The sequence below is a fragment of the Danio rerio genome, chromosome 20 (genome assembly GCF_052040795.2).
Source record: "Danio rerio strain M-AB ecotype USA chromosome 20, GRCz13ab, whole genome shotgun sequence".
Classification (NCBI taxonomy): Eukaryota; Metazoa; Chordata; class Actinopteri; order Cypriniformes; family Danionidae; genus Danio; species Danio rerio.
This window is the reverse complement of record NC_141040.1, coordinates 31,688,727-31,706,986: the sequence shown is the minus strand read 5'-3', so window position 1 is coordinate 31,706,986 and position 18,260 is coordinate 31,688,727. Positions and strand designations below refer to the sequence as shown.

Here is an 18,260-nt window from a genome sequence, read left to right as displayed (position 1 = left end):
TTTTCGTGATGGTTCTCTTGCGATTACTTATAACCACAATTATCCTTTGTCCTTCTCTTTCACCTCCTCTACAGCAGACAAAAGTCGACATGGCTCGCGTCTGTGGCTGTTTGCCTCTTAATCACAGAGGAGAGAGGCCATTAGGGAGGTGCAGCGGTGAGCAGGATTCCACAATGGAAGTCATTTGGTCATTATCAGGGATGAGGTTAAATGAGAGAGTTGGGTTTACTAATGAGGCGGCCTTATTACAGAAGAGACACTAAGCATTAGCATGCAGTGGATGGTGCTGATGTTTGCCAATTTCTCTTTCTTTCTCATCCACAATCTCACGATTTATCCTGCTAAGACAACCCATGCGGCCTCAAAGCAATCTCAGTGGGGTGTTATCAAATTTCTGTAATGGAAATGCTTTTAATGCCATAAAGCATTATATTTGTGATACGTACAACTACGCACAGGGGACAATTATTGCAATGGTTAGTAAATGGTGAATTCAGCTGCAGTGCTCTTTGTGGATTATTTCGCCGTAAGTGCCTCTGAATGAAAGCCGGCAGCAAATTGACTATCAAATGAGTTAATTAGACACAGCAGTGATGAAAAATAATGAGTGGAGAAATTAGACAAATTTGTGGAAAAAGTTTGTTGAAGCTTCAGAAAAGCATTTAGGGCATCTGCGGGGATTTTCTCACGTATATGCACCTCACGCATTGTGAGCATTACCACAATTAGTCAAAATGAGCAGGAGCAAAGCGCCATGTCTAATCTAGCAAACGAGTGTACAATTAGTCAGAGCTGACTGATCACCTCTAACAAATTAAACAATCGTACACACGCAGTTAACAAAATCTCCAGTCATTCTGTTTGAACCCACTGCTATAATATTGTGAGTCCAGCTGATCCAATCATTGACGTATTTGATGATAAATGGGAAAGCCATGATGAACTGATTTAGTTCTTTATCTGTCTAATATTTTAACACCGTTTTAATCAACTAATTAATATACAATTTTTATGAAGCTATTTTCCGAAGGTGCGATAAGTAGAGATATCCAGATCCGATCACATGATCAGAAATTGGGCCCAATCATGCAGTTTCAGACTCGATCAGAATTTGACATTTTTATAGAATTATTTTTTAGAATTATTAAACCCCCCTTGATTTTTTTCTTTATATAAATCCCAAATGATGTTTAACAGAGACAGGAGATTTTCATGGTATGTCTAATAATATTTTTTCTTTTAGAGAAAGATTTGTTTTATTACAACACGAATAAAAGCTGTTTTTAATTTGTTAAAAACCATTTTAAAGTAAAAATTATTAGCCCCTTTAAGCTTTACTTTTTCCAATAGCCTACAGAACAAACCATCGTTATACAATAACTTGCCTCATTATCTTTGCATGCCTAGTTAACCTAATTAGCCAAGTCAAGCCTTTAAATGTCACTTTAAGCTGTATAGAAGTGTCTTAAAAAATATATTGTCAAAAATTATTTACTGTCATCATGGCAAAGATAAAATAAATCAGTTATTAAAACTAATGTTCAAAATGTGCTAAAAAAAATCTTATCTCTTTTAAACAGAAATTGGGGAAAAATAAACAGGGGGGGCTAATAATTCTGACTTCAAATGTATTTATTGTTATATAGATATTTTTAACAGATCTATAGTTATGCGGTGGCAGAGTGTTAGACCTCTTTCTTGAGTTTACACAAAAACAGCAATGCGTGAGATATGTAAATCTGGGATTGCCTGCCGGGTATTTTAAGTTAAGGTGCTATTTGTTTTTTATATTAGTTTTTTATGTATATTTACTGTTGCACTAAAGTCCATCAGTGAAGAATTAATGTTATTTATTACTTGATTGTTCAAGCTACCTCACAGAAGTGCTCGGTTTGTTAACACAGTTGTTGAATGTTAAAATAAGGTGAATTAAATAAAAAATAAGGAACATCCTGGATCTGTTTCTTCACTCTTTTTTTATTCTTTATGTATTATAGAAGTATAGGTTTTGGTATCGGTGGATACTCAAAATCAAATTCTCGGACTCGAGGGCCAAAAAACCTGATCAGGACATCCCTACCTATAAGTATTGTTTATGATTAATTGGTCCCTATGCATCCTAATTTAGTTATTTTTAAATAATAAAATAAAAATACAGTGAAGCTTATGTTCTCCATGTTGTTCTTAGTGGTATTTAGATTAATACACACATGTATGAACATGAATACTATAGTATGGGTGTGTGCTGTAAGCACATCATGGGATTTCTGTCCTTTGTCTGCACAGGCTGAATTTGCACATTTAATTTTTGTAGTAACAAGATGCCAACCATGCCTTGGGGACGTCGATTCGCAAGGTAGTCAAAGAAAAAACTGCATAAACTGAACAGACTGGAACATGTGCAAGCTACAGCGACAAGGAATGTTTACGTAGACAAGAGATTGTGTGAAGAGGATAGAGAATACCCATGTGTACAACCATAGCACTAAAGAATACAAAGAACTTTTGTTCTATGAGTTATACTGTAGTAAAAGTACAAGTCAAATGAAGTAAAGGCTGTGTGTTTGACTGAATATATGCAACAACAAAAATGAATACTCGCCTAATTCAAATCAAAGTAAAATAACCCATCCCGGCTTCCTATTACATAATCGCTGTTTTTTTTTCTAAACTTTTCTGTAAAGTTCATGATTTTGATCTCCTGAAACAAATTCTAAACTTAAGTTTGGGCAGATTTTGTTCAAAATTACAGCATACCAGTCCTTTTCCAGTCCATACCAGGCCCTTATGCTTTGTACCTTAAAAAGTCGCAAAGTAACTATGAGGAAGAATTACATGCATGACCTGGAATTAAGCTTTAACAGACAAAGACTGAGTGCACCTTTAAAGTTTCAAAAGTACAACTAAAAAAGATATTCACAAATTCTGAAAGAATGTATCTATTTCAAATCCGCAAACAAGTGCATTTACTACAATTGTATCAATCCACCTTTTTTTGCAACACCTAGTGAACCATTTTCTGTGAAATGTCGAAGAGTAATAGCATGTGATAAGTCATGTAAGTTTAAAAACCGCAACAACCTATATTCTACAGCTAAAATAAAAAAGGAACAAGACTAAACTGGAAGTCTCGCGCATTAAAATAGCAAATGACTAAATCTACAGAAGGTTACAACAACGTGCATATTGGACAACACACTCTTAACATAACAACATAATATAACTAATTTAATTATGCTTACTGCAACTGACAAGTGTTTAACTTTACAACATACAATTTTAAGCGCAGGTCACACAACATATTGCTCCTTAACGGAAAACAAGTTAAATAGACTTTAAACAGACCCTGCTGGGGGGAAAACAGCTTAACGTTAGCTTTACTGGTTTTAGAGGTGTTTTGGCAATTTCCGGCCTGTTGTTAGCTGGTCAGGCTTAAAAATAACCAGCTAAAACCAGCTTGGCTAGCCTAGGCTGGTTTAAGCTCTTTGTTTTGTTTTGTTTTGTTTTGTTAGCAGGGGATGGCAAATGCAATAGTATATTAACGTTATCTATTTAGCCTCTCTAAATTTTCCCAAACAATAAAACAAAACAATTACCTTGCTTTCTTAATGGGTAAGCCATCTGCTGAACTTCTGACTCCAATCATTCATTATCGCTCGTTTTGCCCGCGACGTAAAAGTGATGTCAAACTAAAAGTCTGATTAATGCGTCAAAGAAAAAAAGAAAAAACAATGCAGTGCATACTATTATACGACTTAAGCTAAAATACATCATCAAAAATATTAAGAAATTGCTTGATGGGCTATTTATAAAATCATCAAAAAATCTACTAAAGTAGTCAACAAGCAACATCAATCGGCCTACGTGTATATTAAATTAAGAGTAAAACCATTGGACTATACAGCACAATATGGGAAATCTCGGGAAGAGAGTAGAATGCAGCTCTCGATTGAAAAAGGATCCTAAAGCAGTCCACCACTGCCATCTAGTGCATCTGTCTCTAAAAACTTGTCTTTTGGATATAAACAAGAAGGTTTTTGTTTTGTTTGTTTCCCCCCTCACAGAATTTATGAATCAGTTGAGAATAAATTATTTAGGAGCCAGTCACACCATACGAAAATTCATACTGATATTATAAAGGTATTTATTCAAACATGCATGCAGACATACTTTTAATTAAGCCAATGTTGTGTTTAAAAAAACAAAAGCTTCCTCCATGATCATTTTGTAATAAATGATTTAATTCCAGAGTGTACAACTATCAGTTCAAAAGCTTATAATTAACAACTTAAGTTAACACTTGATGGTTAAAGCTCATTGTATTACATTAATGCTTAAAGAGAACAGTGATTTTATTGCACAGAGGAACTGGCCTCAAACATGAGATGCTTCACATGATAACATTAACAAAGTTAACAGTGCACTTATTAAATTCACCAAAAGAAGCACATTGTAAACGCATTATTTTTTGGACAAATTAAACTGAGCCACAGAACACCATAACAGTGAAAGTGAAAAATCAGCTAGGTAGTTGAACACAATAACTTTACAATACATTTAAACAATATCGAGATTGCAAATATTTACACCCTTAGCAGCAAGAAAAAAAAAGGAAATGTGAACTGAAACATGCTCAAAATAACAATGTGCAAAACAGCAGCAATTCTGTAACTTTTAAGTTTGAGGATTCAATTTTGAATTGGCCATATTAAAGTTGTCCCAGTCAGAGATCACATTCAATTGTCAGTATAAAAATATATATGTATAAAAAAAAGAAATAAAGACACTCCAGTGTATGAATTAAAATACTATACATTAAGAACAAAATCATAATTGTAAATTTCATAGTTTAGGCTAAAAAATGAATAAAATAAAACAAGAAGAACTATTTTAAAGAAATAAAAAGGCAAAAAAAAAAAAAAAAAAAACTGTTCCAGGCTCTGACTTTTGACTGAGTTCATTTAAATTGTAAATATTCAGGGGGTTGGGGTCTAAGAGAGCCATTTGAAAACCTGATAATGTCTTTGAACTGCCTTTTGCCTGGGGGCCACCAGCACTTACTGTAGGAGGACACAAAGACTGTCTGATTTCACACACACGCAAATGTCCTTGAGCTAGAACCAAGTGGTCACACAAAGGAAAGGGACAGATAATTAAGATGCATGAACTGCAAATATTTAGGTGACTCAAAAAATAAAAATAAACAGTCAGATTAAAAAAAAAAACATTGGATTGTGAACCACAAAAACTAGTAGTGTCAAATATGGATTTAATTACTGGATTTTACAGTGGTGATGAATGTGACAGCATTCAGGCATGAATTAAAGGCACCCCGTGATGCAGAGCCCTTTTCCACATGTAGTAGGTGGAACGAGGAGTAAGAGGAAAGTAAGACCGGAACTCTTTGAATGTAGGAAAGGCCTTTTCTTCAAAGCGCTGTTGCAAGAACAGCTTTGCTTTGGCCTTGAAGTTGGCCAGCGCCACAACATCCATCACAAACATATGGTCGTTAGTGGACTGGTCAGGCGGAGAGTATTCAGGCATTGTGAATTCTGTCTGTCCATTCAGGCAATCGATGTTCCCATCAAAAGAAAACATTCCTTGAGTTTTTATCTTTTGGAAGACGTCTGGCGAAATGGCCAAGCTCTTGGATTCCTCAGAGTTAGACATCACAGCAGGCTTTTCAGGTTTCCTGTTCAAAGCAGCTCTCCAGAGCCAGTAGAAAGAGGAGGAAACCGTAGGGAACTTGAGCTTGAATTTGATGAAGGACATCTTTGACCTTCGGATGTGCATTTTGGCTTCTTCCCTTAACATTTTCCTGTGGTGGTACGCCAGCCTCAGGCTTCTGTGTTTGCGTCTGGAGATCCTCACTCTTGGTGACAGTTTCTGTCTGTCAAACTTAGAAGGGGACATTTGACTTCTGGGACTCTGGGATTTGTCAGCATCCGAGCCTTCCTCGCTGCTACCGGAGTGTTCCTTGAAAGGAATAAACAGCATGGCTTCCCTCCTCCAGTTGTAGTATGTGGATCTAGAGATGCCCGGAAACTTTCTTTTGAAGATTCTGTATGGGAACGAGGTGTTGGCAACAATACAGTCCTGCAGACTCTTCTTCGCTTCTTGCATTAAGGTCACATTTTGGTTACGTTCTCCTTCCAGTTTCTCATATTTGAAGGCCAACATGTTAGCAAAGCTGCCTTGGCCTGGTGTCTTCTTGACTTCTGGTGAGGACCAGTAGTCTTGTTCAGTGCTGTCTCCAGGACTCAACTCCCCCGTAGAGCCGCCTGAGAGGCTACAACAGGACACAAGCTCTTGCTTCCATGCATAGTACGTGGACCTTGGAATTTCTGGGAAAAGTTCTTTAAACTGGCTGAGGGGAATGAGCTTTCCTTGTTTGTAGGACGTCAGGAAAAAGTGTTTGGCCTCATACCTTGCCACTGATTTCTTGTGGTACTCGATGCTTTGCCTTTTCCAGCGATAAAAGGTGCTCTTGGTGATGTTGAACTTGTTTTTGAGGTTGGAGTAAGACAGCTGAGTATCTTGATTTTGAAGCTCCAGTGACTTCACCAAGGGCATACGCTGCTCGCTGTTGGGGCTCCCAATTTTGAGGTCGCTTGCATGAATTAGGGCCACAAACTTGTGGGGTTTGAAAACGGAGCCTGCCTCCAGGTCACCTGACCACATGATGTGAAGGGTCAACGGCTCTGTGTCTTTCGACCATATCCTTGGACGAATGAGCCTGTTGAAATATGGCCGAATCTTTAAATTGTACATGGGATAAACCGAATAAATGTTGCACTGCAGGACAGAGGCCAGTGCATACACATGCCACATGTTTGCAAATGACCCGTGAAAGCATGAGGCCTTGACATCTGCATCGAAGATGGCCTCCAGCACCTGAATGGGGAGATTGAGCATATCCTGAGATTCCTCGGCACACAGGGAAAATCTGGCAGCTTGCAGCATCACTTTAGAATCGATCATTCCACACAGGTAGTACCTCTTCCAAATCAGCATCTCCACCACGGTCCTGACCTGCAGCTCCAGACTCAGACTCGTAGAGCCCACCAGAAGCATGCTAGCTGCATCAAACAGCAGGTTTCCTTCTCCTTTGCAGACCAGAGGCAGCAGACCTGTGGGTGCATCTCCTGGGTACAGCCTGTGAGCCACTGCGTCGATGCCCTGCCATGAGGAGATCTCAGAGCAGGGTGCTGTAGGAAGTGGGAAAGGGGCCAGCACCTGCTCCACCTCAACTGCAACTTTAGTGAGGGCATCAAGACCCACACACTCCGTGGCCTCCTGCAGCTCCCCCAGGACCGAGAGCACCGCCTCTGCCCTTTGAATCATAACTACACAAACATACAAAAAAGACATAAATAGATTTTCACATACTGAAGTTCTAAAAGAGTGTATTTAGATGAATGCTAAAAGGTATGTATTAGTATTAAATGATTAGAATGCATAATAAGGCTGGGCGATTAATCAAAATGTAATCAAAATCAACATTCAGAACCTATAATCCATCTAATTTGTCAAGGTCAATTTTTCAATAACTTTTTCTAGCGTACATTGGGTCACGTGACCCCACTCGGTTAAGGCTGATTTATACTTCTGCATTAAATGCACAAGGTCGGGCGCAACCTTTGTGCGGTCACATACCCACCACCTCTCGAAAAATGTAACTACACTTTGCACTATATTGACAGGGATTGGAAGCTGCGCCAGAGATTTCTTGAGATGGCATATTTTCTATTACATTAAAATTTATTTACATTAAAAGATTTGTTTAAATAAGATTGAAGAAATGCACTGTTTAAAATATTATTTACAGCAGCATTTCCCAACGGGAGGGTCCCAGGCCACAAAGGGGCCTCAGCGAGCTCTATGGAGAGTCCCATCATGTTTTAAAACATTTTTAACAGTGGACAAGAAGGAGAATGATCATGTTGCCTTAGCTCATATTATCCCTGGCTAACCATAAAAAAATTGACAAATTTGTAATTTATCCTCCCCAAAAAAGACAGAGTCTCACTGATTCACCTTCGCCTATTAGTAATGACCCAAGCATACTGGACCCAGTGAGGGAGCTCCAAACATTTCGGGCTGCAGCGCTACCAATACACGAAATGCAGGAAATACAATACAATATAGTTACCTGAACTATGGTTTTGTTCCATTTTCTGAAAGCAAATAGTCCCTGACCCAGCCACAGTGCCTTCCCTGCACCAAAGTTAATGCTAACAAATGCACGAGGCCGTCCAAATTAATATGACATTTGCAGACGACTCATCCCCAATTCCACAAGTTGTACCCAATACAAATGGCCTACTGATGCTTTGCTTTTACTTTTTACATTAGGCTATTATTTGTGCATAAACCTATCTAGATACAGTAATAAACTTACAGTTCGTTTGAAAACAACCTCATTTCTGCCATCCGTAATACAAACTTATACGAGCGATAATATCATTAAATGTGGAGAGGGGCCTTACAATATTTTCTGCCGGAAAAAGGGGGTCTCAGGCAAAAAAAAAAAAAAAAAAGGTTGGGAATCACTGATTTACAGAATATATTAGAGTTATTTGTTTTAGAAGAGATACTGCTGATTTTCTGCTTTTGAAAACATTAAAAATAATTAATTTAGTTTCCAAGTAAGTTATTTGTTTTCACTTTTGTAAAAGAAAAAAGTGGCTGTTGGTTTTAGGCAAGGTTTATTTTAATATCAGTTGTTCAACGTTGATGCTTAATAAATAATCATAGACAGTAGATAGTGTTTGTTTCCTTCAATTATTAAAAAAAAAAAAAGTAATGCACCCATGATTTAAAAATTTCTCACCTGTGATGTGTGAGCATATTTACTGTACAAAACCTGCCAGTGAACTATGAGGGCAAAAAAAATAATTAAATAAATAAATAAAATAATCATTCATCAATCGTAATAGAGTTAAAATGTTCAATTAATCAAGAATTTGACTTTAAGCCAAATCGCCTACTTAAAAAATAACATGCCATTAAATTAATCAATCAATTTCTGTACTTAGTGTACTTTTTCTTGTTTTACTCAATTGTCTATAAGGTTTATGGATGTATTGTAAACTCAGTTGGCAACTATACGCAAGTAGTTTTACTTATTTTCATATGAACATATTTACACCCCTTAAAAAGAGTGAACTGTAAATTAACTCTTATAGTTATGCAAAGATCTAAAAAAAAGAATATAGTATTAACTATAGAGTATTTGCTTTATTTATCTTAAAAATAAAGATCACAACACATAAATCAGTGGTCACAATTAGAAACTGATTGATTCATATTGTAAAAGACAGCTGGTTAAATTAAATTTTAAATACGAAACACAAATGCAAATATGCATTTATTCTCAACTTGCACAGCACATTTTCTCAAAGCTATGAGGCAAATGTAAGGTATTGAATTTTTTCCATTGGCATTTTGTTCTAGGTCAGCAGGTCAAACTGCTTTCATTCAGGTCATTTATAAATAAATTAAAACGTTGTTTAATTTATTGGGCGGTCTAAAGAATAAAACGTAACCAATTAGTCTGAAACAATACGCAAACCGCAAATATGGGAAAGAAAAGATTAGCAGATTTCACTAATGTAAAGGAGAGTTACAAATTACGCAAAGGGTCTCCGTTACACGCGCGTAAAACACAACTCAGCTTTACCAAAACTAAACAATTCGTCACATTTTACTGTGTAGTGATTATCATTTTTTGGTCTAAATTAAGGTATTTAAACACAATTTATCCGAGAAATTCCCCGCAATGTGAATAAAGTCACCTTACTCCGCATGAACGAATATTTTATAGAGAAAAAATACATACGGTATCGTGCAAAGTAAACAAGGCTAACAATACATACTACCTACCTTGTTTGTTGTGTTTTCCACTTCTGAGATTTAAATCAGTTCCGTAAAGTAGTCAGGTATGGCGAAACTGAGACCTTCTCACAACTCCAAGTTTAATCCATTGTGTGCGTTGAACCAGCGTGCTCATAACAGGCGACTGAACGCGAGAAGTGGACATTTCACATGATAAGAGAGACCCTCCTCCAGGAAATTGTCAATCACTGAGCCCCTACACACACTCACACACCTTTATCAATGGAAGCTGTTTTTGTGAGGACTACTGATAGACAGAAAAGTTGATTATTATTGTTATTAATATTATACAGACTACCCAACCCAAAATGTTTTATACCAGCAAGTACCACATGCTATTTAATATTACATTTAAATTAAAACCCAGCTGACCCTTCACATAAAGAGGGCCACTTTAGGTCAGTCAGACCAAGTATATAAAACACAAACAATTTTTTGTATGTATGTATTTGTTCACTTTCTTGTTTTTTGCAACACCTTCTCGTTTTCAGCCTGCAATGTTTTAAAAACCCTGAGATGTAATATGTACAGTTAATTAAATGTTAAGATAATTATGTTGAAAAATGACCAGCAATTTTAAGTGCATGAAGCCAGCTGCACATAAAAAAATAAAATTCAAACTAATAAAATTAGTAATAATAATAATAATAATAAATGAAGAAAGAAATAAGTAAAATAAAAAAAACATTTTAATTTATTTCAGCTTCAAATACCATCTGAGGGTACTAACTTTTGTGTATTGTTAAATAAATAAATAAATAAATAAATAAATAGATTTAAAACTGTTTAAATGCTTAAAAAGACATAAATTGTTATTTTAAAAAGATTATTATTCTGTTCATTTTTATTTGTAATGTGTGAAATGTATTCAAGTTAAAAGTTTACAGTTATTTACTTATTCATTTATTTATTTTCCGATGTGGGATATTTGGTGTATTGCATTCAGACAGAAACTGTACCAATCAAAAGTAATATAAGGGTTAGAATCTCTAGATAATCACTGCAAATGAATGGTAATACATTAATTATATTATGGGCTCAAAATGATGGGCATTTCTCATTTAAGGATGGCACTTGAGTTAATAGGAGACAATACACACCTGCTAAATAATTCTTTTAAATGGATGCCCCTTGGGTCAACTGGATGTTCTACAAATTATTATGAACTTACTTTTGTGGCCTGAAGCAATACAGATTTTTAATACATTTTGTTGATTTTTTAAAATCTATTTTTATTTTATTTTGTATTAGTATTCTTTTTTTTTGTGTGTGTGTGTGAGTTAAGTTACATATTTGTGAAGCACCACAGATGTCTGAATTTATTGCCCCAAGGGGATATTTTAAATGAATCTAACCTAAATACAACATAGCGTGCCATCATTGTCACCAGTTAATAAGTATATTCATTGTTCATTTTAGTGTTAGTGTAATCTTTACAGTAATGTGACTTTATTTAGAAAGGGCCTAACTGAAAACAAACAAACCGTCTTTCTACGTGGAGCTCTGAAAGGAACTTTTGTTGCACAGTTCCCGTATATGTTTGTATTTTTGCATTAGCAGTACCACAACAAAAGCAAAAAAAAAAAAAAAAAAAAAAAAAACCTTAAACAGACAACAAAGTCTAAATAGGCTCTGCAGCTTCCTTAGTAATTAAAGATAAGCTTGGCTGCACTTTTGCAGTTGGCTAATTATCATTGAGGAATGCTGCAAATTTCCATTTCCATAGCTCAAAGTGAACTCCCTCACACAATGGCTTTGAAGTGTTTTCTATCCATGCCAAAGCCCGGGCTCCAGTTTCAATCAGATGTAGATAGATTTTTCAGTATACCTGGGGATGTTTAGTGTAATGCCTTCTTTTATCGGATTAAGCCCTTGTTTTCCATTTTCACCCCCCACACGCAACTTGTGTCCTTCTTAGGGTTCACTAAATCCAACAGGTACGCAAACGTTGACTTATATCACGGTGTATATTCTCAAACTCTACTTATCTCAGACCGCACAAGGTCAAGCTCAGCGTTTGTTGATTGGAGTTGTGCTGAGGCAGACAGTGTGTGCAAATGGCAAAGAGAGGTGCATATATCTGCCTCTTGTTTCTTCAGGGTATCACTTTTAACACCTCTGCACGTCCACCTTTTGCAGGCTTTTCACAGGACCTTTTGTTTCAACCCCTCCACCACCTCACAAAAACACAAGCCTGACCTCATCCACCTCTCACTTCATCCTCTACAAGTTTGGTGTCAGGTTTAAAACAACGGAGAAGCATGTTTTTATTCAGACTTACAGCTAAATCTACTTTTATGTGGTGTAATTGATTTGAAAAGTCGGTCCCAAATAAACTACAAATCAAGTGATTTGTTACATAATCGAACATGTGAGTAGCCTGGAATGTAAAATCCCACTTAATGAGTGTGATCTGAACTGTTAAAAATATCCGTTAATTAACAGTTTTCATATTTCGTCATTCAAAAGTAGAACTTTTATCTCTTTTCTGTCCACTTTTTCTTGATGTTGAAATATATACAGTTGAAGAAAGAATTATTAGCCCACCTGTTTTTTTTCCTATTTAACAGAGATTTTTTTAACACATTTCTAAACAATATTTTTAATAACTAATTTCTAATAACTGATAAATTAATTACTAATAAATGATTTATTTTATCTTTGTCATGATGACATTACATAATATTTCATTAGATATTTTTCAACACACTTCTTTAGAGATTTAAGTGACATTTAAAGGCTTAGCTAGGTTAATTAGGTTAACTAGGCAGGTTAGGGTAATTAAGCAAGTTATTGTATAGTAATGGTTTGTTCTGTAGACCATCAAAAAATGTATATATATATATATATATATATATATATATATATATATATATATATATATATATATATATATATATATATATATATATATATATATATATATATATATATATATATATAGCTTAAAGTGGCTAATATTTTTTACCTTAAAAGTTCTTTTTAAATGCTTTATTCTAGCCGAAAAATATTATTAGACATATATACTGTGAAAGTTTCCTTGCTGTTAAACAACATTTGAGAAAAAGGGGGCTAATAGTAATGACTGTATATACATTTGCCAGACACTTTTTTTCAAAACAGCTGGCTGTAAACATTTGATCAGTTCTTGCTTTTCTTAGCAATAATGTTAAATCTTGGCATAGCTAGAGCCAAAATCTACAATTTGTGAGCCTTCTGGTTTTAATTTAAATAAGTTAACTTTAGATTATTATATATTTAAAAGTGATTGTTCACCTCAAATTGAAAAATCATTTATTCACCTATATTTGAGATTCTTTCCTCTGTTGAACACAAAAAATGCTGTAATCTGCAAGAAATTGACTTACAAATCTACTTTTTTTTATTTCTACTAGTCACTGGCTATATTGCCAACATTTTTTGGGTTCAACAACAAAAATATACAAAATGCAATGCAAAATTGCTTCTCTTATACGTTTTTATGTCTTGTTTTTAACATTCAAAAAATGTTTTTTTGCTGATTAAATTACTTTTTTATTTAATTTTTCCTGTGATCTGCCATAGGCTTCCTATCAGGAAGAAATGAATAGCTCCTTATATTTTAAATATATAATAATAGTATCATTTAAATGGTTTGGCAAAAGTTCATTACATCTTAATATTGGACAAACAAAAGAGCGGGAGTCAAACAAGAGTAGCAAATACTAGATATATAAACCATTCATCATAAATGGAAAAATAGTAGAGCAGCTCTCAAATTGTATGTATTTAAGCACAATTTCTGAAAATAAACTGAATTTTGATTTAATGTAGAGGCTGTTTATAAGAAGAAGTCTCCTTCACAAGTTGAGAAGTTTTAATGTTAGTACACAGACTTTAAACATGGCATATGGATCCTAAATAGAGAGTTTTCTCACATATAATTTGTTTTATGATTACATTTTATGGTAACACAACACCTAAACAGAAGAAGAAATGATCGCAAATGATCAATCAGGCAATTAAGATAACAGGTTAGAAACAACCTTCGCTGCAGATATTATTTTATTCCACATGGAACAAAACAGCAGTTTTGATTTTCAAAGATAATACACATCCCCTTCACTCAGTTTTTGAATTGTTACCATCATGCAGGCTTCAAATTCCTAGAGCCTGAAGAAACGCTTATAAAAAGTCATTTATCCTAATTGCAGTTGTTGTATTAAACCCGATCACTGTTTAATGTGAATGGTGCGGTTGTTAGGTGATCTGCAGTAATATGTATGGAGCTACATTTTTAAGATTTGAATTAATTTGGTTGTCTTGACGAGTGTTGCTATTATGTGATTGTTGTATGGCTGTATGTATGTTACCAGTGTTAAAGACACATTTCCTTTCTGTGCCAAGCAGAACGGATAATAAAGTTTAAACTAAACTATTTAACATGAGCTGAAACAAAACAATTGTTGAGATTTTTTTTGGACAGATTATTTTATGTTCAATCTACTTAATTATTAGTAGTTAACTAGTTTACTTACTCGATTTGTGTTGGGAAACCATGAATAAATTGTGTGGAACCCAGCATGTTTTACAGTGTAGTCCAAATATCAAAAAAAAAAAAAAAAAAAAAAATTCAATTGTGAAATGTTTAAGCTAAAAAAAGATAAGCTTAAAATATTGTTTTGTTAAAAAAATAAAAATTAAATAAAATAAAATAAATAAAATTAAATGTTTTTACTTTCAATCAAGCAATCAGCCGTTGGTTTAAGTAAAATAAGGTTGTTTTCAGTTTTAAAAAAATAGTTTTAGGAAAGAACTTACTCATTTTGGCTATTTTTTTAAATGTCTAGAAAATCCTTCTACATTTAAAACTAATTAGATATTTGCTCAAGAAACACAACAAAAACTCTACTTTATATTGAATAAATACTAGGAAAATGTCAAATTTTGAGAGAATTAAGTAAAGTTTAAACTAATATTTTACATTTACTCACGTTTTTATTTGAGTAAAGATATCAGTATCAGTAATTCAACAATATTTTTTTTACACTCAGATATTTCTGAAATGTGTAGCTGAAACACTGATGAGCCGTTGTGCTCTACAACACCTCCAGTGTTTTCTCTCCATCCTGTGCTTAAAATGCTAATGCTGCAGCATTGGCCCGGCTCCGGTGGTCTGCCTCATGCTGGGCTTGTGTGTATGTGCTGGTCAATGGGCTGTGCTTGTGTATGTTTGGGGGTTTGGGGGGGTCGTCAGAGATCTGTGGGACACAGACAAGGACAGTCTTGTGGCCTTTTGTTCTTGAGCTTGGCCGTGTGGAGTCAAGAGCAGGACCTTCACACCTACTGCCTCAACTCAACATGAAACATCGCTTCACCTCATTAACCACCAAACACTAGCCAAAGGTGCAGAGAGATAAGGAAACGCTTTTCAGATCACACTTTTCCTCGTTTTCCGTGCTAAAAAGTCTCACCCTGGTGAGGTGGATGTGCATTTGTTTGGTTGTTGGTTTATTTTCAAGCCTGTCACATGCAGCTACATTTCTTTGTTTAATTTTAACAATCAATTATTTGAGAAAATAGGAGAATTAAGAGAAGAAATGTTCCCTGACATTAACAGTGAATTAACTGCAATAATTAAAAAAAAAATATTAACTAAATTTAATTGATATTTCTTTAAACGAACTGTAAAAATGCTGGGTTTCACACACTTGATTAGATTTAAGTTAACATGAATAACTTAAGTCAACTTTTAGTTTTTCAAATTTAAGCGGATTGAACATTAGACAATTAAGTTGTCTTCCCCTCCTAAAAACCCCTGCCCCCTCAAGAAAACAATAATTGTGTTGTTTCAGCTCATTTTAAACAAGTAGTTTGAACAAACAGCAAACTGCATTTTTTTTGAGTGAACTAGCACGGGAGTAGCACAATTGACTCACAACAAGAAGGTTGCTGGTTCGAGCCTCAGGTGGGTCAGTTGGCATTTCTGTGTGCAGTTTGCATGTTCTTCCTGTGTTCGGGTGGAATTCCTCCGGGTGCTCCGGTTTCCCCCACAAGTCCAAAGACGTGGTACGGGTGAATTAGGTAAGCTAAACTGTACGTAGTGTATGTGTGTGAATTAAAGCGTATAGGTGTTTCCTTGTAATGGGTCGCAGCTGGAAGGGCATCCGCTGCATAAAACATATGCTGGATAAGTTGGTGGTTCATTCCGCTGTGATGACCACAGATTAATAAAGGAACTAAGCTGAAATGAATGAACTATATATGCTGCACACTGTGGAAAAAGTTCATTTAAAGTCCCCATGATATCAATATTATTTTTTTTTATAATATTTTAGTATCATTATGAGGATAAAGATAAGCTAATGTGCTCTAAAACAGTGACTAAATTTGCATCAAGCATCCAAACTAGCCATTTGCCTCATCCGTTAAAATGAAAATCTAACAGATCAAATGCTCTCAATCTGATATGTCCCAACCCCTTGAAAATGCTATTGCTATATATGCCTAAAGTCTCCAAGAAATCAAAACTAATCATTCGATTTTGTTAGCTCACATTGCTCACATTTATTACAGTGCATGTAATAAAAAATAGTTTGCCCTACTAATCTTTAATTGAAATCTGAAAATGCACTTCCTGTTTGTTTTATTCTCAAATTATGTGATTTTGAGGTAATGAGCATGGCTAACATACTTAACCACGCTGGTTCAACGGTCATTTTTGACAACAAACAGAAATAGTAAGCACGAGGAGTCTGTTAGGCTGTAATAACTTTTCTACAACCCTTTTCCTGATCTTTCTGAATGCATCCATTCAGCTCACGGTAGAAAAATTCATTTTCTCCAGGAACTGCGTCACAATACAAATAATAATAATAATAATAACTATCGTAGCTTCCGGTTCATTGGGACTTTAAGCTCATCCACTCTCATTGTAAAGCTGTAATAAAAACGATACGCTATTGGCTGTTTTTTGTTTTTTAGGGAAGGGGGTACTTTGTGTCCTGTCCTGTCTTTATGATTCAGTCCAAATTAGAGTCACATCACTATTTATTTATTTATTAGTTTATTTATTTATTTATTAGTTATGTTATTTAACATACAGATGAAATTTGATTGTTTAGGATATCATTTAGTAAATTTGATGAAAGTTTTTTAAGTTACCTATTATTAAGTGTATATATAAATCCATTTTTGTGATGTCTTTAGGGTTAAGCTCAGTGATTACATCACAGTTTCATTATGACAAAAACAGCAGTCCACAATTGCAACATATAATGAATTTATGTGTTTGAGGAAATATAAATCCATTACAGTCCTTTATAGAGCAACTTTTGTGGGAAAAATAGACACGTCTGTACGACTATATATTTTTTTCCCACAGACATAATGATTTTTCATACTGTACAAAACGTATATTTTGTAAATTTAAATCTGTTTACTACCCCTAAACACAACCCTCACAGAAAAAAAAAATATATATTCTGCATTTTTACATTTTTAAAAACAGTTTATTATGTAGTCAGTCAATACAATTTCAGTTGTAATAATAGTTGTATGTACGGCCTTCAAAAGTATGGCTAAACTTATTTTTTAACAAAGTATTTTTAAACAATTTTTATAGATTTTTTTGTTTTCAAACTCATTTATGAAAATGTAACCCAGCCTCTAAAAACAATATATATAGCAGATTATATGAACATGCAGTGTGAACAAGATTAGCCATTACTGTAAAAAAGGAAAGTTAGAAATTGCAATGAGATTGTGTTGAGTTCCAGTATTTTGAATTATGCATTGCATTTCATTAAATTGGGTTTTAGAGTTAAAGAATACAAAAAAATTTAACAAAATATGCACCAGTAATTTAGTTAGTTAGTTAGTTAGTTAGTTAGTTAGTTAGTTAGTTAGTTAGTTAGTTAGTTTTTTGTTTAGTTTTTTTTTTTTGGTGCTGTAACTTTAAATTTCACATCTAAAGTATAGGCCGACTTTAAAATTTGAACAATTTCTCAAAACATCATAATTACTGAACTCTAATTCATGCAAAAATGTTATCCAGAAAAACTAATTATTAAAAAAAATCGTCCATGTTGGTGACCTACAGTTTGCCCTCCTGACTCACTGGATTTATAGGAAGCATAACAAACCACTGATGAGTAAAGATTGAAAAAAAATGAAAAAGGATGGGTGTAGCTTTTAAAAATTCTGTTCTCAGATAGACAAACTTCTCTGCCCTCAGATTTCACACGCTTCATTGTGACTAGCAGTTTAATAAAATTATTAATCAGGTAATTAAAACACAATATAGGATTCATTGATTTTCAATTCAATTAAATGTATTTATTTTACTGCTTTTACATTCAACTTTGTCCCACTCCACATTTTAT

At 34.5% G+C, this 18,260-nt stretch overlaps 1 protein-coding gene and 1 long non-coding RNA gene across 6 annotated transcripts in view; both read right to left on the bottom strand.

Annotated features, from left to right (window-relative positions):
* Window positions 1-3,979, bottom strand: part of LOC147832231 (uncharacterized) — a 328,520-nt gene extending 324,541 nt beyond the window's left edge. For 2 of the 4 annotated variants that reach the window (XR_015518503.1, XR_015518502.1), the window contains exon 1: window positions 3,597-3,977. This is a non-coding gene — a long non-coding RNA (uncharacterized LOC147832231). Of the gene's footprint in view, window positions 1-3,596 lie in introns of all 4 variants that reach the window. The other 2 variants (XR_015518505.1, XR_015518504.1) reach the window with 2 other exon arrangements.
* Window positions 3,980-4,127: 148 nt separating this feature from the next.
* vrtn (vertebrae development associated) lies at window positions 4,128-10,024 on the bottom strand. Of its 2 annotated transcripts, XM_087296927.2 has the most exons (3): window positions 9,886-10,023; window positions 6,998-7,346; window positions 4,128-6,894 (listed from the first exon to the last, which is right to left on the bottom strand). In XM_087296927.2, the coding sequence occupies exon 3, from the start codon at window positions 6,829-6,831 to the stop codon at window positions 5,311-5,313; it is 1,521 nt and encodes a 506-aa protein (XP_087153053.1). In that variant the 5' UTR covers window positions 6,832-6,894; window positions 6,998-7,346; window positions 9,886-10,023; the 3' UTR covers window positions 4,128-5,310.
* Between the last annotated feature and the right edge of the window lie 8,236 nt (window positions 10,025-18,260).